The 27,566-nt window shown below is 41.7% G+C and overlaps 1 protein-coding gene across 6 annotated transcripts in view; it reads right to left on the reverse strand.

Moving 5' to 3' along the window:
- Window positions 1-27,093, reverse strand: part of MTCL3 (MTCL family member 3) — a 41,146-nt gene extending 14,053 nt beyond the window's left edge. For 5 of the 6 annotated variants that reach the window (XM_068184416.1, XM_068184413.1, XM_068184414.1 and 2 more), the window contains exons 1-4: window positions 26,608-26,755; window positions 23,502-24,442; window positions 22,957-23,181; window positions 19,426-19,584 (exon numbers count right to left, since the gene is read on the reverse strand). In XM_068184416.1, coding sequence (XP_068040517.1) covers window positions 19,426-19,584; window positions 22,957-23,181; window positions 23,502-24,368 — 1,251 coding nt within the window. In that variant the 5' untranslated portion in view covers window positions 24,369-24,442; window positions 26,608-26,755. Of the gene's footprint in view, window positions 1-19,425; window positions 19,585-22,956; window positions 23,182-23,501; window positions 24,443-26,607 lie in introns of all 6 variants that reach the window. The other variant, XM_068184418.1, reaches the window with a different exon arrangement.
- Window positions 27,094-27,566: the final 473 nt, after the last annotated feature.

Genomic DNA, 27,566 nt, shown 5'->3' on the forward strand with positions numbered 1-27,566 from the left:
AGGCACACGAATGAGAGAATATGTTCATACCCCACTTGCAGTTGTTCCCAGTTTTTGTGTTCCCCAGGTAAACTGTAGGTCCCAAGGCAGGCCAGTGATAACCAACACCATCTCCTCCTGAGATTGTGCTCTGGTAGAAACATCATGTGAGAAATATACTCCTTCCTGCACCAGCCATGGGAGAATCCATCTCCATCTAAAAGCCATCCAGTTCCACAGACTGGGAATTAAAATATGTTCATAATTCTCAAGAAACAGAGTAGAGTGGGTAGGTATGCTGCACATAACAATCGTGTGCACTATTTGCCTGCTGGTACCAATCATCCTCTTCCTTCTGCAGATCAAGTCTATTAAAAATCCCTACACTCATGGACTGCTCACTAAAAAGGAAAAGTTAATGGCACAGAAAGATTCACATGTAAATCAAATTTTTATGTCTCCTGCAGAAACATTGAAGGCTCTCAGTAGACCAAACAATAAAACAAATCAAAGATCATAGTTAGATAGCTGGATAGCTGTAAAATACAGGCTTCTAATGGAAAATACATGAAAATAGTTAAATTAACTCATTTATCCCTTTAAGTATAACCCAGCAACTTTGGAATCCAGTCTACAAACAAAATGGTTCTTTTACAGAGTCACCCACAAGTTATCCTATTGTAGAAATGGTACATGGATTTTTGAAAGGGTTGTTTTGTTGTTTTCTTTTAGAATTGGCAAGTTTATAAAGACCTAAACTTTCAAAGGAGTAGGTTCCTCCTCTGTATTATCATTACTTATACCACTGTGTATCACCACTTTGAAAAAAACAGTTTTTTCAAATCAGTTTACACTGCAAACTTTTCCTTGCCCTGTATTTATGCCAATACCACCCACTGATAACAATAATATTAAATAAATAAATACATACATAAATAAGCTCTGGCTAAACTATATTTCTGCTTTATTACCTAAATGCCTTTTGCTCACCTTGTTGAGCTCAGCATCTCTCCAGAAATAATGAAGTTCTGGAATGCTGGGCTGAAACTTCTTTTGTACCCTATGACTTTTCAGAAGATAAGAGATATAAGAAAAAGTACTTTTCTAGGTTTGATGTGAAACAAAATGCACGTTTTTCTCCTTTCTTGTTCTAATTTTTTTTTGTTCCTTTTAGTAGTCAGGATAGCAACATTCTAATTACAACAGTTGTGGCTCTGTAATGATTATGCACTACTTTCTATTCTGCTCTACTTGAATTACAACCAACTCTCCAGAGCTTGTATTGTTCACAAAAAAAATATCCCAGCATTTAGCAAATATTTTATAGCAGAAAGCAATGAAGAACATGCACAATTGAATTAGCAGGATGATGTGGGTAAGCAGATTAGGCCCAACTGGAATTGGTATGATCTCTTTTTATATGAAAAAGACCATGAGACAATTTCTGATCACTAGAGGTTAAGATCTCACACATCTCAGCCGACAGAAAATATCCTCACAATCACAGTGTCCTACAACATCACGTCAGGGTACTGAGGCAATGGCAATATCACACTAAACAAAGAATGCCACATATCAAGAAGCATATTCTGCTATTAATATTAAATTTTTGCTATAAATACTAAATTTTTGAGAGTTTGTTCCAGATGTGCATTTCAGAATTTACAGTGGCTACTCTTTCTATCAATTCTCTCAAGCCTTGTACTACTGCAGTCTTCCAGTTCAGTTTTCAACATGAAAAAAATTATTGCTGCTAATGAAATAAGCAATAAAATTCATCACAGCAAAATGGAAAAAAATAAAAAAATATTCAAACTAACATATGGCAGAACGAAAAAATAGCAACTCGGACTCCTGCTTGCAAATCTTCATACTAAACCAAGACTGAACACTACTAAAATTGTCTGTACATTTTTTGTCACTAAAACCCACCTCTGCTGCTTTCTCAACTGTAGCAAAAAATCTGCCCTTCATATGCTGGAATTGGTTTTGGGAGTTTGTTTTGAAGGAGAGTTTGTGGGCTCAGATAATTTTTTTTCCATATAATTAAAAAAATCCTATTCAGAAGTGTCCACAGCCTAGATAAGACTGCAGATAAGGCTTGTATTAGATGCAAACCAGATCACACACAAAGGGCAATTCTGCTACGGTGCTCAGCAGCATCAATTCTCCAGTGACCTTCACTGGAGTTTATCCAATGTCTTGCTGGAGATGCTAAGCACTTCTCAAGATGGCATAATCCTTCTCTTGCTAACTCTAAATTGCAAGCCAAATATGCAGTCCTAACATCACCTGTCATGCTCAGTGCTTCTCAGGTGGAAAGAGACCTGAAATCTACTCAGAGAATAACACAGTACAGAGATAATTTCATCACACTCTACTGGGTAGTAAAGCTATAAAATGAACTCTAAACCTTACAGCCTTATTCTAAGTTACAATAAATATCTCAGCAATTAATAAAGAATCCTTAAGCAAAACCTACCAAGATTTTTCAAGATGCTTATATTTGATTATTTCAAACCTGATCTAGGGGTATATTACCTAAAAATCATGGTAGGCAACCATGGGAGGAATTCCTGACATATCAAGGGATTTATGCCTGCAGAAGCCCCATAACAGCCTTTATCCCTCCACACAGAAGAGGGCAAAGGGTGTGCAGCTCCTTGAATCTCCACAGCTACCACAATCCTCCTCATCTGCACAAAACTCTGCTGTACTTGGCTATGGTTAGCTGACTCTTAACTGCTGTGACACATCTGCAGTGCTTTCAAAAATCAGAGTAAACTCAACACTTTACAGTCTTGAAATGTTGATGAATACTGAACAATTTCTGGGCTGCATAAACTTGCTGCTGTGTGGCACAGAGTGACTATGACCAGGGAAATATAAATTTGCCCTAAGCCTCTCTCTGCATTTTCCCTTTAATCAATATGGCTGTGTAACTCATGGAGCTGGATCAAATCAGACACAAGACAGATTTTTAGTTTTCTGCTACTGGGTCTAATGTAGTAAAAACTAAATTGACACTATCCATGTTGGGAAATTGAAAATTTATATTCTCAAAAAAAAAAAAAAATCTTTGTTTTTAAAATGTCTTCCTTATTCTGCAACTCATAGTGCAATTTGTCAGCAATTTGCCAGCTGAAGACCTTGGCTTTGTCTATCATTAGCACAAGTACACAGAATGATACAATACTTTACTCCTTCCACCACCATTAAAGAGCAGAAGTCTTGAGTATTTCTGTATTCTACTTGCTTGCAAAATTAAACCACAAATGAAAAAGCAGAGGATAACTGGGATGCAAAAAGCACAGCCTACCTGTCTACAAAGCAAACACTAAGCATATCCTTATTAGGGTCTTCATATTTCAACACTTTTATTTCAAAAACACTGCTCAGGAGCAATACAAAATGAAAACAGTGTTCACTACTTCACTAGAGAGAGAAAAATAGTTCTCATGTAGTTGAATGACTTCATATTGTAGAAGAGAAAAGAGGAGCTGGCCTCTAATATTTGTATTATTTCATTTGCATTTATTTAGGAGTTATTTCAGTTATCATTTTCAGATCCTTTACTATTATTTATCAATTAAATAAGAAAAAATACAAAAGAAGGGAAAAATAGATGCAATATTTGCACTTTATCTAGAGAAATGTTTTGCAGTTTGAACTAAAACCACATTGTTAGAGTATATCATAGTAACTCTTGTGGTATAACTAAGTAAAAGCATTCTTTGCAGTGCATAACTGAAGCAGCATATTCATGCTTCCATGACATTTGCTTGCTTCTTTTCCTTATTCAAAAAAAATGACAGAAGATGAAAGACTGCCTTTTCAAAGCTCTCACTACATCCCGGTCAAATCGCCATCCAAACTGATACCTTACTTTCTGTGATTACAAACTCCTTCATCCAGCAGGATATCACAAAAGAGTGAAAGCAATTTCTCTGAGGAGGAAGAGGTCTTCTGCCATTTGTACCTTTCAAAACATGGAAGAGCTATACATGGTTATTTCCCCAATGCTATCCAATCAGGCTTTGTTATAGATGCAGAAATCACAATCATCTTACACTTGGCTCCCTAATCCTGAAATGCAAAAGAAGATCTCACAACATCATGAATATTTTGAAGTGCAAGTGCGGGAATAAGTTATTGTACTGCATACTGATGCTAGTCACACTTTTCCTAGGGCTTCCTAAGTTGGTGTTTATTTGCCAGCTCTGCTATTTGTCTGTTCTGAGAGAAGAGATTCAGTCTTTTTGACAGGGTTTGCACAATGCCTAGTACAATGCACAGCTCCAGCCTTTATCTGGTACTGACAGCACAACAGACAGCACATCAACATAGTTAAAACCACTACCACATAACAACAGCAATAATCACAGGCACAGATATGTATATGGCTATTATGAATTAAATACATAAGAGATTTCATCAAATGTAGAGTGTTTTTTCTCACACCGAGTACTACATGCATAGTTTTTGAGTCTTCTTAAAAGGATATCTCAGAAGAGATTCCAAATGGATTTTCATGAGAATGGGAAAGTGCCAGCAACCAGATGAGGTTCATTGCCTTGGTTACACAAATGCATATATATAACCAAAGTGCAGTTACAATATCCCAACAAAAAGATTTGTGTCAAAAATGAAAAGTAGTAAGAAGAAAAATAAGAATGATTCTGCATGTAGTGTACACCTCTACACTGCTCATTGGAAATGTATAGAGAAGCCAGTTCTGCAAAGCTGTGAGCTGATCACACATGTCCAAGAGTTGCACTAAATGCACAGATAACACTTACAGTCCCTCACCTGGATTCACAGGGTGGGACAACACCAAACACAGGCACATCCATGTGCATCTGTAGGCACAATGAGAAAGGAGCTTTGAAGCTCACCCTCTGAGACTGCACTTCTGACAATTTCCACTTAGAGGAACCATCTCATCAAAAAATCAGATTTTAGCGTTCATTTGAAAGGATGCAAAAATTGAAGATTAATTCAGGTAGGAAAAATTCTGAAATCAGCATCTGGCCTTGAAGCCTGAGCAGTGACCAGAAGATTTTCTGTTAACACGAGAAAGAAATCCAGCTATTACTTTTCAGCAATCACTACTCTGTCCTCTGACTATGAGGAGAAGTCTTCTGTTAGTCTCTTCTTTTGTCTGTGTTTACTTGGGGAAGCACTTTTGCAAAGCTAACTCTTTGTAAATTGGATGAAAAGTATTTTCTGTAATACGACATATGGGAAAGTTTCAAAGTTAGGAAAGTTTGGTCATTGAGAACAGAGGATCAGACTGCAGTGCTCTGAAGTTACACCAGTGTGATCCAGCCACAAGTTAAATACATTTTGATGAGCAGCTCATGTAAAGAAAGTGTTCTAGTAAAAATAAACCATGGAGACTAAGAGCTGAAATGGAAGGAAGGGAGGTGTTTTCTAAGTTTGGACAGCCCCACACCTACTTTTCTCACTCTGGTACCAGTCGGATTTGATAAAACCTAAGCCTGCATCCAATACTTTTCCTGGTATTTCAACAATGCAAAGATGGAGATGAGGGGAGGGAGGATATTGCAGCCCTGGCTAGAGCAGAATGTCCAGCTGCTTCACTAACTTTAAGAAGCTTGTAAGACCCGTCACTTGATCCCCATGTCCTGTCCTCCTAAATAATGATTCTTCCTCCTAATTGAAACTTGCTCAGGTTCTTATGGGAAATGCTTATCCAGCAAGGGAAGGAGCTGTGACTCTTAGGCTCACTTAAAACCTTAATGTAGAAGTTGACCTAAAACTATTATTTAAATGTTCCCTTTGCTAGAAATGTGAAAATCTCATTCTGAAAGGAAGCTTGACAGTCTTCCACTCATTATAAATATTTGATCACTGGAATGTATTTTTAATTACCTATCATGAACAAATATTTGACTCTTCATCATTTATCATAAATGTCACTGAACCAGCAAATCACCTGCAAATTAATACCACAGCAGCCCTAATGGGGTTATGCAAGAATCAATTCTAGGTCCTACTCTAATTAACATTTTTTCTTACTAACTGGAAAGAAGACCCATAAAATAACAATAGGATAAAGACTGCAGGGTGAAGGTTGGAGAAACACTAAATATTGAAAAGGAAGGTCACTGCAACAAACCTTTGTGCAATAAAATAATATCAGTTTTACTATGACTAAATATGAAGATACAGATGTAAGAACAAGGAATAAAAGCTATGCTAAGACAAAAGGAGAACTGCCTAGAGAATATAGAAGATCTCTTGAAAGGCCACATCTCTGAAAAAAAACTGCAGGGTAATAGACAATAATCAGCTGAAATTATTTTGATGTGTAATTTTGTGACCAAAAGGTTTATTAATGTGGGATGTAGATATCAAAACTGAGGCTCGTTGTGCAGTAAATAGAAAGGATGTGTCTCTCCACAGAATCAAACCAGCCTCAGGCAAATGGAAAGATTCACTTCCAAGTAGTGTCTACCTTTCTCTTTTGAGAGAGGTCAAATTCCTAACCTAGGTTAAATGCTTAGTTTTCACATGGGTAAATGGTATCAACCCTAAACACGAAGATTTTAAACAAACAAAAAAAAAAACCCAAACACCAAAACATTGATGCCGGACTCTTGAATTTAGCAAGGCAGAAAGAATGTTTCCTGCCTGGTAACTAACTTTCAGCAAATTCAGATGAGAAGGGAGGTGAGAATTTTTACCTGTTCCTGGGACCGTTCAGGAAGAGCTGTGGTAGACTGTTCTCAGCAGTTAATTTTTAACACAGACCAGCACCCTTTTCTGAAAAGTAGGTACCAGCTTGAATAAAATAGCTGGAATATTTTATTACCTGAGTTATTCAGAAGACCAGACTGGTTTACTGTATAAGACAGCTCTGTCCTCATAATTTCAGAACACATGAAACTTGACCAAAATTTGGAAACTGAGCAACAATACTCCTAGAAGCCCATCCCAAGAAAAATAAAACTCTGAATGCATTTATATGTATCAGCAAGGCAACAATCCATTTCAAAAGTCGTTCTGGAGGACTGTTACTGGTGCTTCTAATTAATCATTTAATCAAAGATTTAAACTGCTAGCATCTGTAAATTTAAAATAATTTAGACCAGCCTGTAATTTAAAAGACTGCTGGTAATCAGGATAGTTGGATGTCATCATCAGTCATGCCTTGTAGGGTGGTAGAATCCTCTCATTACGGACAACACTGATGGAAACAGATGCATGGCAAAGACCTTCTAAGTGCAAGCACTCATCTGTGACCTAAGCAAAGGGCTTTGCTGTTATCCTAGCCTGGATTCATTGCTAAGCTAGCCAAAGTCAATTAAAACAATCATGCAACCAGGATCAAGCAAAGCAAAGCAGCCTTGATACCTGCAGGTTTTATTCTACACATCTTAATATATGCAGTTGTTAATACTAGCAGTGAGGAGGAAAGGGGGAAATCACATCATATTTCAAAAAATATAAGCAGAAAAAAACACTTCAGAAAAGTACACCTGCACATCTAAGAGGTTAATCTGTTGTCATTTACTTCAAAATAAGAAATCCAATACTTGGAAGTCTTAGCTAAGAAATATTATCAAAATCTGAATTTCTCTAATGCCAGGAGGATGCAATTCTTGATACTATGAACACTGAAGTGAAAAAAGAAAGCCTAAAACATCAAAATCCTGATGCTCTTGTTCCTGGCTAGCATTGATTCCACATGATTCAGAAGAGCTGCTGAGCTGATCCCAGAACCCAGCACACCTATAGCTGGGTATTCCCCCTGTCAAGTGACACACATTACAGCATACAGCTATAAATGTGTGCAAATGAGAGGGTCTAAAAGATGACAGGGTCTAAAAGAAGAGGGTCAGAACACACCATCCTGCTCCCTGAAGTGTCATATTCTTCCAGGGCAGTTCAGAGGTAAAGCACAACCAGCACACTGCCAGTTTATGAAGAATCAGCTGGCTGCCTTGAACAGTGGCACACAGAAACCATTTGCTGGGCAGCATTCCCCAGCACTGTATGTGTACAATACTTCCCTTGTTGCACTTTGTTCTTCCCACCTCGCTCCTCACTGCATGTGAGGTATGTGCCTGATGGAGAGTTCCACACTTTGCACACAGACACACACGTGTACAGCTGTATGACACAGAACACAAGTAGAAGCACAAACCTCTGCAATATCAGTGCCACAGGGAAAATGCCCTGCTTGGCAGCATGTAGCTGCCTCAGATCTCCTGTTCATTAGCTGTGTTTTGCCTCAGGGAAAAAAGTCTGCTTGGACAGACCCTGAGCTCTCCTGTTTAGCAGCAGTAACCTGGAAACCATTTCCTTTCTCCCTTTTCAGAAGTGATGTTTTCTACCCCTCATATGCTCCACTGCAAAATGGGAAAATAGATTCTGCTTGTTATTAACAAGAACAGATCAGAACAGTGGAGGCTGAAAGAGACCTCTGTTACGACCAGCCCCCACAACTAGCCCCAGCAAAGCACCCTGGTGCCTCCTCAAATAGACAAATGTTTTGAGTCATTTAATAGTCCAGTCTCTCACAACCTCTGAAGATCTAGTCCAGTGCCCCCAGCTCAGAGCAGAGACAACTGAAGCAGGCTTCTTAGGGCCATGTCCTGTGGGGTCTTGAACTTCTCCAGAGATGGAATCTCCTTCCTCTATAGGCAACGAGTTCAGTGCTTGAGCACCTTCACACAAAAGTTTGTTCTTGTCCTGTCACTGAACACCACTGAAAAGAGTCTGCCTCCTTCTTCTTTACTTCCTATCAGATATTTCATAGAAACACAGATCTGGGGCCTCCCCAGACACCATGCTCCCAGGCCCAGGAACCCCATTGCAGCTCAGCCCATGCTTCAGATCCTGCTTGAGCTGTGTGAGATGCAGTGAATCTGTCTAGCTCAGTACAGTTGCTCCTGTCACCAGTCATGGACATCTGTGCACTGGTTTTCCAGCTGAACCTTAGACCTGATCCTTGAACCTGACTGATAATCTGGACTTCATAACCTTTCATTTCTAAGTGGACTGCAGGCAAACACAAGTGACATTATAAAGCACTTGCAACAAAACATTAAGTTGGGTTAATTTTTTGGGGTTTGAGTGGGGGTGATGGCAGGGATTCCCATGTTCCCAGCACATAGGAAGATGTTTTTAAAGGAGAAGGACCAAGCCCTACCAAAAGGCCAGAGTATCACACTAGATCTTTTGTATCCTACTATGTGACCGTAGGATACCAGTTAACAAACAGTATCTCTTCTCCTTCAGGAACTACATAATAGTCAGAGCAGGACACAAAGCTATGCTTGCTTCACTAGGCTTTTCTGGTTCAGGAAGCACTGGGTAATTTATGCAAACCACCACAATTCTCAGAACCATTATTCTGAAAGAAGTGATGAACAATTACTACTGAATAGTAAATTTAGAAATTCTTGTGATAGCTTTATTTTATGTGTCTCTGCTGTCCATGTTCCATTTGAGGTCCTGCCAATTTGTTTCACCTGTTTTTACACTGGAAAATGCACTGAGGTCACACCCTGAGGGCCCATGACATGTTCCAGAACAGCCATCTGTACTGTGACAGGACAAGGTTCCCTTCCTTACACCGACAGCTGAGTTCAGCCAAAATGCAGAGCAGCACGTACCTCCATGGTGCTACTTCCTATTTACTCTCCTAAAGCCAGCACAAACTACCTACAGCTGTGAGGCTCTGCCAAACTCCTGTCAGGAGCATCTGAAGGATGCATTGGGAAATTCCATGTGCAAAATAACTGAAAAATCTATCAGGCTACAGAGTTCTCTGGAGGTTTTTGAAACGGTAGACTTGCTAGAACATCCAGAGAATGTAAAGACAGAAAATTCTTTACATATGGGGTTTCTGAAAAGCTCAGTTTAATACTATGAGAAAGACAGCCCTGAAACTAGCAATGACCACACACACTAAACAATAACAGAGCTATGACAACTTTTCTTTCAATCTAAAACACACTCATATTTGACCTGTATCAGCATATTGCAGATAGTCTGTTATTTCAGCTGTTTCGTTGAAGGGACAGGTGCACTTGGCAGGACTAAATACAGTGGTGTAAGAGATAGAAAGCACGTGTAACTATTACTCATCAAAGCCTTGGTGGGACTTCCAGTAATATGATGACATTTGGTGTACATTGATTCCATTCAAAAACATGTATCTAGACCTCTGGTTCAGCACCTAGAAAATGTCTCTGTTCTCCCTCTATAAAGCCTCCCAAGTAAGAGAAAGCAATTTTGCAAAGTCATATGGATTTCCACTAAATCTAGAAAATCCTAGCCTACATCTATTTTCCCATTCATGTTTTTGTACCAGTACAAAGATACTGAATTTGTCCTATCATGCAATCTCTTTCTTTAAGATCTAAATAAACCCTACATAGTGTCTTATAACAAAAAAAAAAAAAAAAATTCCACCTGCCAAAAATGAAAAAATGAGCAAAAATAAAATGTGAAATGGAATTTGAAAAGCACAATGTATTAAAAAAAAAAACAAACAAAACAAAAAAACCCCCAAAACCAACTTAGGCAAAACAACAACAAAAGAACCAGGGTGGATTATATGCTGTCTCTGATACTGTGAAAGAGCTAATTATGAATCACCTAAACAAGGGAGCATATTTTTACACTTTTAAGTGACCTGGCAACTTTTTGTTTCAATTGAGCAGTCAAGTTGGTACCCTTAAAATTGCATATAGGGACACTTGAATGTCCATTTGAGTAAAGCAATACTGAAATTGGGAAGTACAAAAATAAAAACTTTTTTCTGTGACTGAGGACCATTAAAGAGCTGTCTAATACTGTATTTCCCAGACTTTCATCCATTTGTTAATGCGGTATCGTATTTTGGCAGCCTTAGTGAAGTCAGTAGTGAGGCTGCCCACTCAGCAAAGGGATAAAAAAGGTTTTCTTTCTCCTTTATATCTCGAAGAAGCCATACCCCAAAGTCTCTATCAAGATAAATACATCTTTTACTGCCTGCCCTATGGTGAGTTCATGCTCACAAACCATTTTTTTTGACAACCAGTTACCACCTACCACTTGCTCCACAGTTCCCACCCTGTCCATTAATTCCACGGACAACTGGGCATGCCAGGTGATTGCTCCTTGCCAAGTAATTCCCAGCAGTAGGAAATCACATGGCAGCAACAGGCTGGACTTGCTGTTCTGCATCTTGTTTGCCATCGCATCTGGCTCCATACCAAGTCACAGAACCTTTGCCTAGTTTTTGCACTAGCAAATGAAATGGTCAGAGACTATTCTCAGGACCTGATGCCAACTGGCTCTTCACAATTCAGTCTCCTTTCAAATGCGATGACAATACAGCTGAACTTCCCTACAGCTTCCTTTCAAACAAACAGGAACACATCCAAATTGTCAATCAGTAACAAGCTCTGACTGAGGCTAGACCCTAAATCATGCCCAAGCACTGAAGCAGTGGTAGCTGACCCAGGTCAAAACCATCTAAGGGACATTTTACTAACTGCTTGTCGGTTTGTGGGCCCTTCCTTAGCCTGATTTACTTTGTATATATAGTTTTTGACTGCTGGAAACAATTCTGTAGCAAAGAACAATTTTGAAAAGAATGATCCAAGCAAAAAAAAAAAAAAAAAAAAAAAAAGAAAAAAGGGTTTCAGGTGCTTGAGATCAGAATGTTGTGACTGATGTCCTTCCTCTAAAACATAGTTTCTATGTGTTTGGAGCTCAGGTTTTATTCTATGCTTCCATTTCAGTTAGGTTTTTTGTGGGTTTTTTTTTAAGATGGTCATTACTTTTTTTTTTTCCTTTAAAATACACCTTACTGTAAAGAGACTAATTTTACCTGGAGACTGTATATAATATCAGTAACTCCTTTGACAAGAGAGCTTGCAAATCTAAGGCTGCTGCTATCTACCACAGAGATGAAGGAAAATAAAATAAGATTCTAACACAAGGAAAGAACTCCCACATCCCCATGAAATCAGAGTAGCAGCATTATGTTTAGAGATTCAAAAGAACTGATCAGTCTTTATTTTGTGATGGATAAATTAGTTTCTGTTTTAAACCTATTCCAGATATACTCTTTTTTTACTACAGCTGCCACTCCTTCATCATTACTTCCCAAACATCCATCAATCCTGCCACTTCTTTTACACATCCTTGTCAATTTTCAGACCATTCAATAGAAAATCACAAAGCAGCACACCAACTTTAATGACTGAAAAATATCCCTTCCAGGCATCTTTACTCACAAAATCTCTTCACAATAAGATATTTATGGAGCTTTATTCCTTTGAAATCATTCCCTATTTATTACCTATGTTTTAGAATACATTATTATTGACCATCAGACTGTTTATATTCAATTTTGAGTAACTCTCTTGAAGCAAGTGGCTCATGTGAATTGTTGATGCCTGATAGATAATTAAAATCTAATTTTACGAAGTTTAATTATCAGCTGTTTCTCAAATACACTTTTTTTTCCTGCTTATGGCATGACATTTTCAGAGAATCACTACAACAGATTCTGTTACAGAGATTAATTTCTTTCCCCATTATGATTTTTTCTCATATTCAAAGAACCAAACTGAAGCAAACTCCGCTTATCCCAGTCCCTGTGAAATCGCAGGGTGCTCTGAGCAAGTATGTCAGAATCACATCCTCACAGGTTATGAATAGCATCCCTGCTGAGTACTGTTTTTAAAGGAACAAAATGCTTGGGCAAGACACCAAAGGTAACAGAATATCACACAAGCAAGTCTGACTGGAGGCTACACATCTGCTGGGATGTGGTGCTTAGAAATCACTGAGCTCTGCTTGGAGATAGAGAACTTTTTCTCTCTTTTTCCTGTACAAACCCAGGCAGACATTTGTTTCTCTTCTCTTTTTGAAAAGTCTTCTAATTATCCTGTTTTTCTCTTCATCAAAACAAGTTTCCTTTTTTTGAGACAACAAACTGAAATTCCAGATCACAGAAACTCTCTGTTTAAAGGTACTGCTGGTAAAAATGTTGCTGATAGACTTAGTATTGGAAATTCCAAAAGACACAGGAAGGAACGGGTCTTGTGAGGGCCCTATCAAATCCTCCCCTGCTGCCATCTGGCGCTGGGAGCAAGTAAATTACTGTAACTCTCCCAAGAGTTCCACTTACTGCACTGAGCCTGTGAGGATGAGCAACTACAGCAGCCTCTCATCTCACTCTGCTTAACCTTGCTCCCTCCATTACCAGCTGTTTGAAATGAGGCTCTAACTCTGAGGAAAAATGAAAGTATGAGGTGCAATTATTATGTGCTTGGGAGACAGCATGATGGAGAAGACTTAAACTTTCTCCTTCAAGCCAGAACAACCAACTATCAATCTCCAGTGATTCATAGGCATGCAGCACGGGCAACAAACAGAAGCTAGAAATACATGAACACCCACATAGTTATGACCTCGTTTGAATCACAAAGACCAGTCAGGATAGCTCACATGCCTGGAGTGCAGCAATGGATTAATGAAAACTCTAAAGGTGAGGAAGAAGGGTTTGGCTCTACATGAAAGAGCAGTAATTGCATTTGGTGCTGTCCTGTGACAGGTGATGGGCCAGCTGTGAGCTACAGCAACAATCAGAGGACAGAGGAGCACCCTCTGAAGTGTCTCCTACTGATCATCTGATGCACAAGAGGAAATAGATGAAGCATTTTTCAGACAGCTAGCAGTCACATGATTTCTGCAATGGATTGAAGACAATTTTTGCCACAGGTGATTAATAAGTCAGCTGTAGCAATTACTTTGATGGACCTCTTGCAAACAAGGAATCAGTTGTCAGAGGTTTGATGGTCACTGGTAGCACTGACTGTGAGACGCTGTTTTAGGTCCTGAGAGAAGGGATCAAGAAAAGTAGTGTGCAAGGAAGTTCTGAAAGCATCCAAAAATGTAATGTTACTGTTGGATATGGCTGCCTTGCCTGTTGGAAATGCTGCAAACCACCACTGTTTATGAGATTTGTTTCCAGTTTCTTGCAAACTCATTACATTTTAAGCATTGCAGATTTTCCACACCAAGCATCTGTCCTGGGATAAGTTACCAACACTGTTAATATTTTGGGAAATTTAAGCAAATTATTCAGCTCTTTTTAAGATGACAATATTCTTGTTTGCTCATAGGAAGTTATTCTAGCAACTGTTCTCGAGATATTCCAATATGTCTGTGTTTCAGAATATTTTTTTGTTTATATACAATGTATATCTCATACTTTCCTAACTCATCAAAAGGATGACATAACCTTTTAGAAATTTTCCATTCCTATATATTACCAGGTAATTATTCATTGGAGCTTACCAGTTTGAATTGCTGAAAATTCAGTATTTATAAATTACCTCACCCTCTCCCACTGCCAGCTATCAATCTGCACGTTTTCTCCAGCTGACAGATTATGTTCCAGCTCCAGGGCCAGAAGACAAAGCCAACTAGTCCTGCAATTGTTGTTCCATGAGGGTCTCGATAAAGCTGAAGCCAGGCATTAGAACCAGAAACCTTCCTTCAGGTGCTCACAGTTGCTGTTTCCTAGCACAGAGCGTGAAAGTCTCTGCTCTGCTCTCAGTCCAGATGCAAAAATGACGAGCTAAGGCTTGGAAACAAGGAAAGGAACAGAACAAACCAAGGAAGCTGACAGATTTGCATGAGGGGGCGGAGGAACCAGGGAAAAAGTAAAAATTTCACAGTAGATAGAAGTTGTAGCTAAGAAATGGGGATAATATATTTGAAGCAGAATCAGAACAAAATTACCTAGAAAATTCTTGAAATCCAGAGAGGATATTGGACACTCATGAAGAGCTGGAAGGATGCAGGGAAGGAAGGAATGGTGGGAGAGAAGGACAAGACAGGGACTTAGAAATGAGAAGACAGCAAAACAACTACTACTATCACACATAAAAGGAAAAGAGAAAATTAAAAAGAGAAAAAGAAAGAAAATGAGAAAGAGAAAAAAGAAAAATAAAAGAGAAAGAGAAAAGAGAAAGAGACACGGGATCAAGACTGAGTGAAAGAATCTGGAGAATGTGAGATTTTGTGAGTTATAGAAGAAAGACTTGAAATAAGTGGTTGTGGTTAAATGGCAGGAGAAGGGGCTTAAAGAAAGAAAGGTTTTCAAGAAAGAAGAGATATTGGATTTTCATCTTAGAAAAGCAAGGCAAGCTGGTATTGGTGATCAAGGGGACTGGGACAGCATCTTAACAGATCTTTTGCAGTGTGGGTTTATTGGTTTGAGATGTTTTTTGTGGGTTTTTTTTTCAGGGGTGGGGGAGTCAAATTTGGAGTTGCTTAGGTGTTTTTTACAGCAGCTTTTGTAGTGAAATTTCCAGCTATCCTTCTGATGTCTATGCAGCTTGAACACTCAGAGGTGTATAAAGAGCTAATCTGTGCTTAAACAGGGCAGGCAAAGGTTGCAAGAGTAAGCAGAAAAGTGTAATTACATTCCTGTGGTCCCACAGCAGGGTAATGTCAAAATAGGGAACAGAATTCAGATTCTTCCTCCCAGCTCCAGTTCCCCAGATCCTGTTGCCTTCTTACATTTCCATGTAGTGTATGAACCAGATTGACAAGACAGGCACCACTACAGCAAAACATAGACCCATGCAGGGAGACATAGACTCCTCTGGCTGCAGTCTGAACTGAAGGGACAAAAGACATCTCTGGTTCATGAGGCATGGTTATCACATGTTCTTTATCTGAACTAAAAGTCTATGCTTAGAAGAAGAAAATGGTGGCTTGACAGCACCACCCTAAAGCAGCTGTAAGAACTGAGCTGCCTTGCATCTGCCCAGCTTGGAGCAGTAGCAGAGCAATCTACACCCTTCCAGAGAGACACATGTCCCCAAAAAACACTGTGCTTCTTGCCATTGCAACGAAGGTTTGTAAAGCCCAGGGTCTAGTACATCTATCATATTTTCCTCCTACTTCATTTGTCTCACAACAAACAACTAAACCTCAGCTAACTGGGTGTTGGCTACATAGCTACAGCAAACAAATTCATTTTTAGTTCAAGATATCAGAAAGGTCTATAAGCATTAGCTAGGCTTTACTTGTTAACAACAAATTAATGAAAGTTTAATTAATTAACTAATAAACAACATGTTCATTATTACTAACATGTTATATTTTTTAATATCTGAAAAATTACATCTAGCTACTGTTGGTTTCTCTTTCCTGCTAGGAAACAACTCCTCGACTTTGTTTTTGGCTTCCCAAAAAAGGATTACAGTTGATAGCAATCAATATTAAAGAAGAAATCAGCAGCAGTTACTATAAATAAAACCAACACAGATTAAAAATCTTGTGTGTCTGTGTGGATATATGCAGGAATAACTTTCAGTCAAATAGCTGCAGTTTGGGGGACTAAAAGCAAAAGTAACTGATAGAAAATGTATGCATTGCTGGAACACCTTCCAAATCCTGGATGCTCGCAAGCTTCTGCTGCCATCAACAACAATTTCTTGCTAGTTGTGGAATTTATCATAATTTGTTTTTTTCCAAAAGCTCCAAATTGAGAATGCAAACTGCAATTACCTCTTTATATTAATTCACCCTAATGTTCACTTGAGAACTCAAGATTTGACTCTAAACCAACACATCTGCTAGCTTTTATCTTTTATCTTTTCTACATGTTTTCAGTCAAGTCTCCATGCTTTTTGAAACAACAGAGAATCCACAAAGAGAGAGAACTTTGGCTTTGGTCCTGCCCTAGAGACTACCTACCAAAACATTATGCTTTCTTTCTTACATTTTCTATTAAGTCTTATTTTAATTCTCTGATATCTCACACTGTTCGTTATTAAAGAACAAGAAATTTCACATGGCAGTTGTACATAAATAGATTTTAAGAATGGAAAGGTTTGAGTTTCTGCAGTACATATGCAGAAGTACAGAAATAAATTATCAAAGCACAGAAATCAGTCATTACATTTTTACTATGTTGTGAAACAAAAATGTTTCTTTGTCTTTAGAGAGATACTTTCCCTTATTCTATGCACAATGAAGCAAAGATCACAATCCAGACAAATGGTTTTCCCCGTATTTCAATTTAAGCTGAGTAGAACTCACTTAAGCAGGAGGTTCCATTGGTTATAATGGCTGCATTGAAATGAGAAAGGGCTGTAAATCCATGAAATTGGAGGAAATAACTCACAAGCAAACAGAAAATTAACATTATGACTACCTGACAATGACATTTAAAATGTATGAAACCTTCAATTGTCAGAGAAGAAGAAAAATTATTTGTCACAGAAAAATTCTAATGCAGACTTCTTTCGGTTGTTTTCATAGTTTTTTTTTTTTTTATTAACATTTCAATAGCTTCTTCACAGATTCTAAATTTCAATTCTGTAAGATTTACTGTTCTTTATAAGCATGTTTCTATGGGTCCCCCAAATCATGGTATATTTGCAAAGTTCATAATATTTTGGCTTTGCTTCAAACTTGTTTTTCCTCTGACTTGCATCTCCTCACCTATTCTCCAATTTCCCCCATTCCGTGCAGAAAGTCCTGGCATGAAAATCAGCATTCACCTGCTCAAAACAACTCAGCAGCCTATTTGAAATACATAAATCCTGCCAATAATGATGACACATATAATGACTGCGCAAGGCAGTTCTCCCTACTTCAGTATAAGGATGTATTTCTGACTCTTTGTCCACTCCACCCCTACTATGGTGTCAAGTCTTCACATTTTCATTCTGCCTCAGTGCCCCCATTCTGTGCCACTGGGAAACATCCATCTGCTTCAGCTTCATGAAAACCATTATTGTGTAACAGGAGACCCTAAAGATGACACCATCTCTTCTGGAATCTCCAGCACCCTTTCATTGATACCAAGAGCAAAAACAGAAAGGGCTAAACACTTAAGCCAAAGAAAGGAGTGGAGAGCAGTGATCAAGGGGACAGAATCGTAGTTCCTCATAGCGAGCCAGAGTGAAGAACCACAATAAGGAGAAAGTGACTATTGATGACAAGGATGAAGAAGTCCATTAACTGGCTTAATATCAAAGAACACAGAACACAAACTATTTAATTGCAACCAAACATCACTGTAATCTGAGGATGCTTCAAAAAAGCAAGGCAAGGGAATTTTACAGCAGTATAACCTTTTAGAGAGAAGGAGGAACCAGAGATGAGAACCTAAAAGAAAGTAGAATCTGAATGGACATGAATAACAAAAACTTTGGAGTAAAACCAATCTTAAAGACAAGTTATAAGGAGAATTACAGAAAGATCATGCTCTTATGAAGAGGCTAGTCCAGGAAACCAAGCTCTATTTAATGGCAGTAACCAGAGAGAAAACAGAAGGGGAAAGTTTCAGGGTGATGAGGGGAAACCTGACTAAGGCTCAGATTTTTTCCATGCCCTTTTAAAATCAGCAGTTATCTGGGAAAGCAGCAAAAGGTGGAACAAACCATGTGTTTAACATCTACTAACATGCTTGAAATTCAGTTCCTGTAAAGAAAACATTTTAATATTTTTAATACTACATCACTTAAAGGACTCATTTGCAGTTCCTAAAAATACCCTATCATCATACAGCTGAAAATTTCCTGTCTTTTTTGACAACTGAAATACATCTCTTCTGCTTCATACAAGATTAAAGAAGACACTGGTGTTCCTACTAGGGTACATTCCTAAAAGTGAAAATCAGGAGCATTTACTGAATTTTAAATCTCGAAGAGGAAACAGGAGAGCTGTTTTTAAAATCTCTTCTGAGAAATCATTCTTAGTCAACAGTTTCTCCTTTTACTGCTGCTTTGTTATCTCTGTCAGCCTGGCTAATACTGCTGTAATGCAATTTTCTGCTTACTTAATGGCACTGTATCTTGCATCTATATAATGGCAGCTGGAGTAATTTTGAAGATTAATTAGATACAATGAAAAATTATGATTAGATTTAAAAGCCAGGTAGAGTCTCTCACTTTCCAGTACTCCAAAGAGCATGACTGAACAAGAAAGAGACGTGGCTAGATCCCCAGTCTCAGTGTGCCTGCTAGTCCCTAGTAATAATTAGCATGGGAAGAACTACTGGTCTTTGTAAAAACCTGTGGGAAACATCATCTGTAAAGTTAGATGCCTCCAACACACTTAAGCACACTTCCTATATGAATATTTATGTAGGTACAATGTATCAAAGCCTCTGAACTCTTGTTACCACTAATTTCACATTTCCCTCTGAGTAGAGAGAGAAAAAAAAAGGCACCACTTGGTTCCTGTTTTGCCTAGAAAGCAACAAATATTTTAGTTTCTTCTCAGCTTTGCAATCATCAAGTTGTACTTCAGCATTCCTTGTAACTTTCCACTTTTGACTGCCGTATTGCTTGCCTCCAAACCAAGTTGTAGAAGAAAAACAGTTCATCAGTAAGAATCTAAGATCTTCAAACAACTGATGTAGAAGTAAATAGCAATACTAACCTCTTTCATTTTTTCCAGTTCATTCTGTAGTGCTTGTTTGGCAATTTCAACTTCTATAAGCTGCTGTCTTAATTTTTCATTTTCATCTTCTGTTATAGTACGTTTTTCTTCCACATTTTCTAACTCGTGATGAAGTCTCACTGATACATCTTTTGCAACCTAAATGAAATAGTTTATCAAAAGAAAGGTTAAAAAAAATTTACTGCCATAGTGCTTAGTGCCTAAGCAAACATAATTCTGGGCATTTTGATGGAAGAGGTATGTAAGGAAACAGGTAGACAAGGACAACCACAGACAGTATTCTAAATAATTCCAAATTCAAGCCAACTCCTTCCAAAAAAAGACACATTAATCCTGTGGATTTCACTGGAAACCACATCAGACATTAAACCCCAACTCCTTCTTAGGTTCTGTCACATCAACAGTTAAACAGGAACTTCACTATTCCTGGAGACAATGCATCATCTATCTTCTCTCAACCACAGCTAGCTTATGCTTTTCAATGCACTAAAACACACGCCCTTCAAATACGTGGCATGCAACAGCATCTAAAAGCAGGGCCCATCTTCTCCAGGCCTTCCCTACCTGTGTCTACCTGTGACCACAGGATAAATAAACATGGATACATGTTTATTTTGACTCTGCTAGATTCTCTGTCCTTGATGGACAATTAATGAAAATATTTTCTTGGCTCATTTTATGATTAAAATATGAACATACAAATTTTTTCTGATGTTGGGTTCACACAAATGATGTCTGATATTTTCAATTAAAATGGGCACTAAGGGTTTTTTGGTTGTTTGGGGTTTTTTTAAATGCATTTTCACAGGAATAGAGTTAAAAGGCATATGAAAAGATCTAATTCCTCTTCCTCAGGAAAAGTAATGAGAATCTTGCCTTGCAAGCCACTTGCACTATATTTTGTGAAACCACCAGAAATTATAATCACAAATCTAAAATATTTAAATATACACTAATCACTATGTTGATGGTGATTTAGACACACGGACACATAGTTTGAAAAGCCTCATTTCCTGCTTTTTTTAGAACACTGGAAAGCATAATTAATCCAACTTAGCATTAGCTAGGGGAGTTCAGCGAGCTGTCCTTCGTGGCTTTCACTCAAACTATCTTTACATTAGTATGTCAGAAGTTCTTTGACATACTAAAACTCTAGAGAAAAAATAATAATGGTAAGCAAGCATCTAGAAAGATCCAATGTATCAGAAATCAGCAGCAGCTAGTGACTCAGCCTCCCTTGACAAGAAACCCAGTGTGTGTGAATTACAGATACAACACTGCAGTGTAGCACAAGACCATTCAATAACCTCCCCCACTGCACATGCACTCAAGACACATAATGCCCAACAGAAAGAGTGAGTGGAGGGGAATTTCAATTATAACCATAGTCCAAAGAGACTGCAGAATGAGCTGAGAAATACACGACAGAGCTTTAGCTGGATGTCTTTTCCTACACTTAGTATTAAACTACTCATCTGGTTGTCCAACCAAAGTAAATGGAAAATCATGGGGGATACTTAAAACAGCACCCTAATGGAACCTATAGTCTATAGATACAGTCTGGATCAGTAAATAAAAACAAATAATAATAAAATTACTGGTAGCTAATTTTTTGACACAAAAATTGGTGGAATAGCTATTAATGCAGGAAAAAATACAGAGCATTCTAAATCACATGGGAAATGGGACTCACTTATGCAAGATACATTTTAATCCAGGCATATGCAAGATATGTTTTAACACAGCTATCTGCAAGACTGTATCTCTGAAGGATCAAGTTCCCTAGTATATTGCAATACGAACAATGCAAAATGAACAGCGTCATGGTCTTTCTTCAGGACTTGAAAACACTACAGAAAACCACATGAGTTATAATTATGGTTAGCCAGCACCCAGAACTCTATTAGGCAGAAATTTGTCATTAGACATTAATCCCTACTCCAAAGCAGAACACATTCATGAACGGTGAGAGCACTGCTCCTTTCCAATGAGTCAGTCAAACTGGGAGACACATGGGAGAAATATTAATTAAAGCAAGATCTTTGTCCAGCTAAATCTAAGGCCTTAGCTTCTATCTCCTATATTGGCAGACAAGCACCTCAGCAGAGGTGCCCTCAACAACTCCCTCCCCAGTCTGCATTTGTACGACTTGCTAAGTAACACTGAGCCAACAAAGAAGCCAACTCTATAAACTGGAATCACAATTCATTTGGGATATGAAAGTCCACCTTCAAATTCTACCTGCAAATGTGTGCGTCTCAACTGATCACCTAAGCATCATTCTGAGTGTGCAAAATATCCCTTGTTTCAAACAGAAATCCCCATGAGAAGGGGGTGATTTTGCTCCTGATCAGGAAGACTCTACTTTGCCAAGAACCACATGGGCAGCTGTATTTACAGAGCTGTCACAGCCACAACAGAAAACATGGGTTTTGAATACACACAGAAAAGGAATATCAAATAGAAATGTTAATAATAGTGATGACAAGCTTGAAAACTTTCAGAAAAGATAATCCAAACCAGGCCTGAGAATAACATACTCTCAATCTATCATATTTATCAGAAAGAAGTTAAAAAATAACCTTGTTCATAATCATGTAATAAATTCACATTTTAAACTGCAGCCCACAGAGTCATTGTGCCATAGGTAACTAGAGTCCTAGGTAGAAGTCTGGCCAATAAGCTCACATGTGCTATACAGAGGTCTGCATTTCCATGAGAAAAGGTTAGTTGTCTGGGAGACCAGTCAAAACTGGAAAATGTTTAGGTGTCCTGATTCAGCAGGAGTCCTTCAATATCTAGTGAATGGAAGTAGAAATTAAGCTTCCAACTGTGTCTAGAGAGGTTTTTTTTCTCTGTAATTGGACCAATTTAGAATGGAGATGATGGGTATTTTACCAATGACAATCTTTAAACAAGGACTGAAACTTTTCCTTAGCAAGAAGCTGTGGTTCATTCAGATCTTATGGGTGAAATGCAGTTGATGACACACTGAAATTTGATGGGTTTTGTCTATGGTTTCAGGTGGAGGTGAAAAACCCTGGATTCATTGAATATGACAGCATTTTTTTTACTGACGGAAACACAGTAAGGATTTAGTGTTGTGACTGCAAGTATTAAACCTGCAAGTAAAATCTTTCACTAAAGAGTAACAAACTCCTGTCAAAGTCATTGGGGCTGTTTGGTGAGGTTGGTTTAATTTTGTAGTGGAAGGGTATGTTTTGCATTCATCATAAAGAGTCCAAAACCTTTAGCTTCTAATTTGCTTTTGAGTAACTGCTTGCACATTACCTTTACAAAAAATGATAGGACTGAAGCTGAAAATAGCCTATCTACATACAGCAAGGGCTCCTATTACTAAGAAGAGCTTGGCCATTGCTATTCCACAAGCTGCACTGGGTGCACAGCGGAATGGATGGAAACGCCCGAGTCATGAGGACCAAGAGCACAGAGTTGTGTCTCCATCTGAGATGCTCCCTTCTTCCCCTTGACACCTGCTCATGTCTGTACCTTGAGGTCCTGCTCCATGCTGCGTATGAGTTCGTTGTCGATCTCGCCAGTCTGGGCGTAGCGGAGCCTCTTGCGCTCAGCCTTGCGCAGCCGGTACTGAAGGATCCGGCAGTTCTTGTTGGCTCGCTCCAGTTCATGGCGCATTTCTTGAAGCTGACAAGCATCCTCCTCAAAGAAACTGTCCCTCATCTCGTCCATCTCTGTCCTCAGCTCATCTATTTCATTCTGGCACAGGGGCAAGAAGGGGACAGGGACGCAACAGGTGGGTCAAAAGCACAAATGTCAGCACGTATAGGGGAAAGCAGCCAAAATGGAGCTCCGCCCCGCAGGGAGGGCAGGTAAATACCATCCAGCTCATTATAAGCACCGCAACGAAGCAGGGAAGTGGCACTGCCCGCACATCCCACAACAGAGGCATCTTAACGCTGCTTCCAGCCCTCCTGCGGCAAGAGAGGGAGGCTGGGAAAGTCCTCCCATCGGGAGGCAGCCCGGGCCCCGCCCGGCCCTGGTTCTCCCCCACCCCCGCCGCCGCCCCGGCCCCTCACCTTGAGGCTCTCGTTCTCCTCCCGCAGTTTCTCCATCTCTTCCTGCATCTCCTCCTGCAGGTGGGGGCTCAGGGCGACTTCGGGGCCGCAGCTCCTGCCGTCGCCTTCTGCCTCGCCCTGCCGCAGCCCCTCCGCCCCGGCCGCCGCCATGGCAGCGGGCGAGGAGGCGGAGGCGGCCGGGGGAGGCTCAGCCGGGGCGGCGGCCGCGGAGGCGGCGGAGGCAGCGCTGCCGCTGCTGCTGCTGTGGTTGGTGCCCTTGGTTTGCATCTGGGCGGCCGCCGCCAGCCCTTTCCTGAGGTGGAACTGGATGAGCTCACTTTGCAGGCATCCCTCCTTCCAGTACCCGCCGCCGCCCGCCGCCGCACCGCGGCCCTTCCCCGCGCCCGAGGAAGATGGAGGCGCCGGGGCCGCCTCCCCCGCGCCCTTCAGCGGGGACCGCCCCGCTTTCCCCCGCCACTGCTTGGGCGGCGGCGCCGCCGCCCCCTCCCGCTCGCCCCCTCCGCCCCCTGAAGGGGGCGCCTCCTCGGCGGTGCCCGGCGGCGGCAGCGGCTCCTCGGCGGCGGCGGCGGCTCCTCCTCTCCCGGTGGCGGCGTTGGGCGGCGGTTCAGCACCGGCACCGGGCTGGACAGCTCCCCGCGCCGGCTTCTCGGCGGCGCGGCCGCGGGCGGCTCGGGGGGCCTGGCCGGGCGGCGGCCGCGCCGAGGGGGCTTTGGCGGCGGGCGCGGCTTTGGCGGCGTTGGGCGGCGGGCGCGGGGCGGCGTCGCGGGCCCGGGCCGGCGAGGATGCCCGCGGCTGCTTCCTGCCGCTGCTGCCCTCGGGATGCAGGCGCGGCTCGGCGGCGGCGCCCCCTACAGGCGGCTGGCTCATGGCGGCGGCTATCTCGGGGACGCGTCCATCACCGGCGGTGTCCTCCGCCTTCTCCGCCGCCGCCGCCCCGAGAGCTGGGGGAGGAGAACCAGAGAAGCGGTCGGGGTGGGGACAGGGAGGACGAGGAGACGGGCTTTCCGGCCACGGCGGCGACCAGTCCGCCCGCTCCCCGCCGTCGCGGCTCCCCGCCGGCCCCCATCCCTGACCCGCGCCCACCTGCAGGCGGAACGGTCCCCCGGAGCGGCCGGGGAGAATCCAGCCGAGGCCGCAGCCCAGAGCCAACCGGAGCGGCTCATGGAAGGGTCCGAAGGGCTCGGCTGAGGCTGAGACCTGTTCCCAATCCGCCCGCACCTAGGGGCGTTTCCCCAGCCCCGATGCCGAGCCTATCCCCACCGGGCATCCCCACCAGTGATGAATTTTCTCCCACACACAAACTTCCCTCTCCCTTGTCCTCACCACTAAGCCTGGGTTGCTAATGCACCTGGCTGCCTGCTAAAAGGCCTCGTCCCAGTGTCTATATCACAGCCGAGTAGGGGAAAGCTACCATACAAAGGGCTGCACACGTGGAAGCAAATACAGATTTCCCTTCAGCTTTGACAGCGACTCTTCCGGGACAAGGTGACTCGGGAATCGAGGGTCATAAAGGAAAGGGGTTTTGCAGTCAACTTCTAAACACACATTTGCCCCAGTTTGTTGTCCAGAGGTATTGTCAATACGTAAGACCGATTCATATTTCTTATCAGTTATGCATATTGATAAGTTATATAGAACTCAGACATAATCACTCCAGCAGATTTTCAAAACAGAGGAAGCAAGGAATACACCCTCATTCAGAACAAAATGTTATGTGGCATTCTCTGAAGGATGCTCACTTGACAATTTGCTCCTAGAATGACACAACCAGAGTTTTCATGACAACAACAGATCATGAATAAGGGCTGTTAAAAGCCATATCATGCTGCTAATGTCCCCAGTTTTTTCTGAAAATAATGTCTATGGTCCACAAAATGTTTTCACACAGCCTTTATTCAACTCTCCTTAGGGACAAAACATGGGCAACAGCAGAAATGACAGCATTCCTAACACGGCCTGCCCATTCCCTCCTAAAGCATGGTTTAATCATTCCCTGCTAGAGCAGGGAATAAAGAATAAGCACGACTGGGCAAAATCAATGTAGAGACTATACCGTGCCCTGACAATTGGTTTACTCCCTCGAACATACTAGACAATGAGGCTGTGTTTGCTCTGCTGTCACTGGCAGGAGGACATCATTTCCTCTCAAATGCACAGTCATTAATAACCTGATTTAAACCAATATTCTGGAAATTAATGCTCAAAATCACACAATTTGGCAGACACTTCCCAAGCATTAATTAGTAAAAAGAAAGCATGGACATATAGAGCTATAAAACTTGTATGACAACACTTTATAAGAGATTTCCTTGCATTTCCATTAGCCACCACACATAGAATTCCCACCCTACCGTTGTTTGGAGCTATACAGGTATGAAATATAAGAAATGTAATTCAAATTAATAATCGGGAACCCTATGTTGTACCTGAATCTTTTAGGGAACTTTCACTGCAACTAAGACGTCAGACTCAACTGTGACCTGCCAGAACACAACCCCCTACCCTGCATGCCTCAAAATCCAAGATATGCTACTGCCTAGGGTTAAGCTGGCTGATTATATATATATATGTATTTATATACGTTTTTAACTGGCACAACGAAAGCCCCGTTTGAGACCAACTCCGAAATCTCTGTCCTCACAAAACTCCACAGCTCGACCTTCTCCCTAGAGGCAAACCCACGTGGCGCCAGGACGCGGCGTCTCCGCAGGTTTTCCTGTCGGGAACAGCTGCCCAGGCGGAAAAAGGGGTAAATAAATGGAAGCAACAAAAGGGACAAGTCCGGTGGCTCCACGGGCCAGCGCGGGACTCTCCCGTGCCCCGAACTTCGGGCAGGGCATCCCCCTGGCCCTGGCCCTTTCGTCCTACCGGGCTCCCACCTCTGCCCCGCCGACAATTCGCAAACGCGGCTTAAGATTTGGGAGTGCTTCTGCCTTTTGTCCCGGTTTAAAGGAGTGGAGGGGATTTTTGAAGGTCCCCCTCTCATACCTGGCGGGTTTGTTACATCTGCATTAGGAATAATATTTCATTTTTGAGGAGAAGGGGAAAAAAAAAAAAGTAGAAGGAAAAAAAAATGGCTTGGATCTAAAGCATCTGCATTACTCACCACCACTTTGTCCGCTGCCCGGCTGGCGAAATGCATGCACGGAGAGCCGGGCACCGCACACGAGGTACCCGCCGCTGCCAGAGCCTCTCAGGAAAATGAAGCAATATTCATGAGCTGACCTCACTGGGCCTGGGAGACGGAAGGGGTGGGAGGGGGGGCGGGGGGGGGGGAAGGGAAGAAAGCAGCGAAGGGAAGAGAAAGGGAAAGATTAAACGGCGAGAACCCCGCCCAGGCCTGAAGGCTGAATTACGTCCCTTCATCTATCTGCACATGGTGGAAGAGGATTACAGCGCAAATGGGGAAAGGAGCAGGCTGCAAGCAAGGGATGCGCCCGCTTTCGCTACCCAATGCATGCAGGCAATCGATGATGATCAATTATTTAGCGTCCCCTTCAGGGGAACCTGCTCGGGCCGGGCAGGGATGCCGGGCATCTTCTGTACGGGCAGAGCTGCGGTGACAGAGCTTTCTTTCCTTTGTTCGCCGCCCTTGCCCGCGCCCCTTCGGCGAGAGCCCGGAGGGGCAGAGACAAAGGCAGCCCAGTCTCTGGGCTGGTGGAGATCATTCCCTGGGGTTATTTACGCGCCTCAACACATCAACACAGGGACCAACGGGTCACTGACCCTTTCTTTACTCGTGTCGCGAGCAAATGTGTTTTACCTCTCTGTTCTATCGTGAGACGAATTTACCTTTGCTCTGAAGCACCTCAGGAGGCTCCTAAGACTTTGCGCTTGAAGTCTTTCCCAATTACAAACAAAGAAAAACGGGGGAAAGGCTTGCTTTCTTTCCCCTCCCTCCTAGGAGGGACCCTTGCCATGTGATGACTCTTTGTGGGAGTGTCCCGGACACACCTGTGTCTGTGTGAACACCCAGCAAGAACAGCCCCAGGGACAGCAGTGCTTCTTTTGGGGTCCCTCCTCCTGCAGCACCTCGGAGATCGGGGAACTCCTGGGCTCTGCCTC

Source organism: Anomalospiza imberbis, chromosome 3 (genome assembly GCF_031753505.1).
Source record: "Anomalospiza imberbis isolate Cuckoo-Finch-1a 21T00152 chromosome 3, ASM3175350v1, whole genome shotgun sequence".
Classification (NCBI taxonomy): domain Eukaryota; kingdom Metazoa; phylum Chordata; class Aves; order Passeriformes; family Viduidae; genus Anomalospiza; species Anomalospiza imberbis.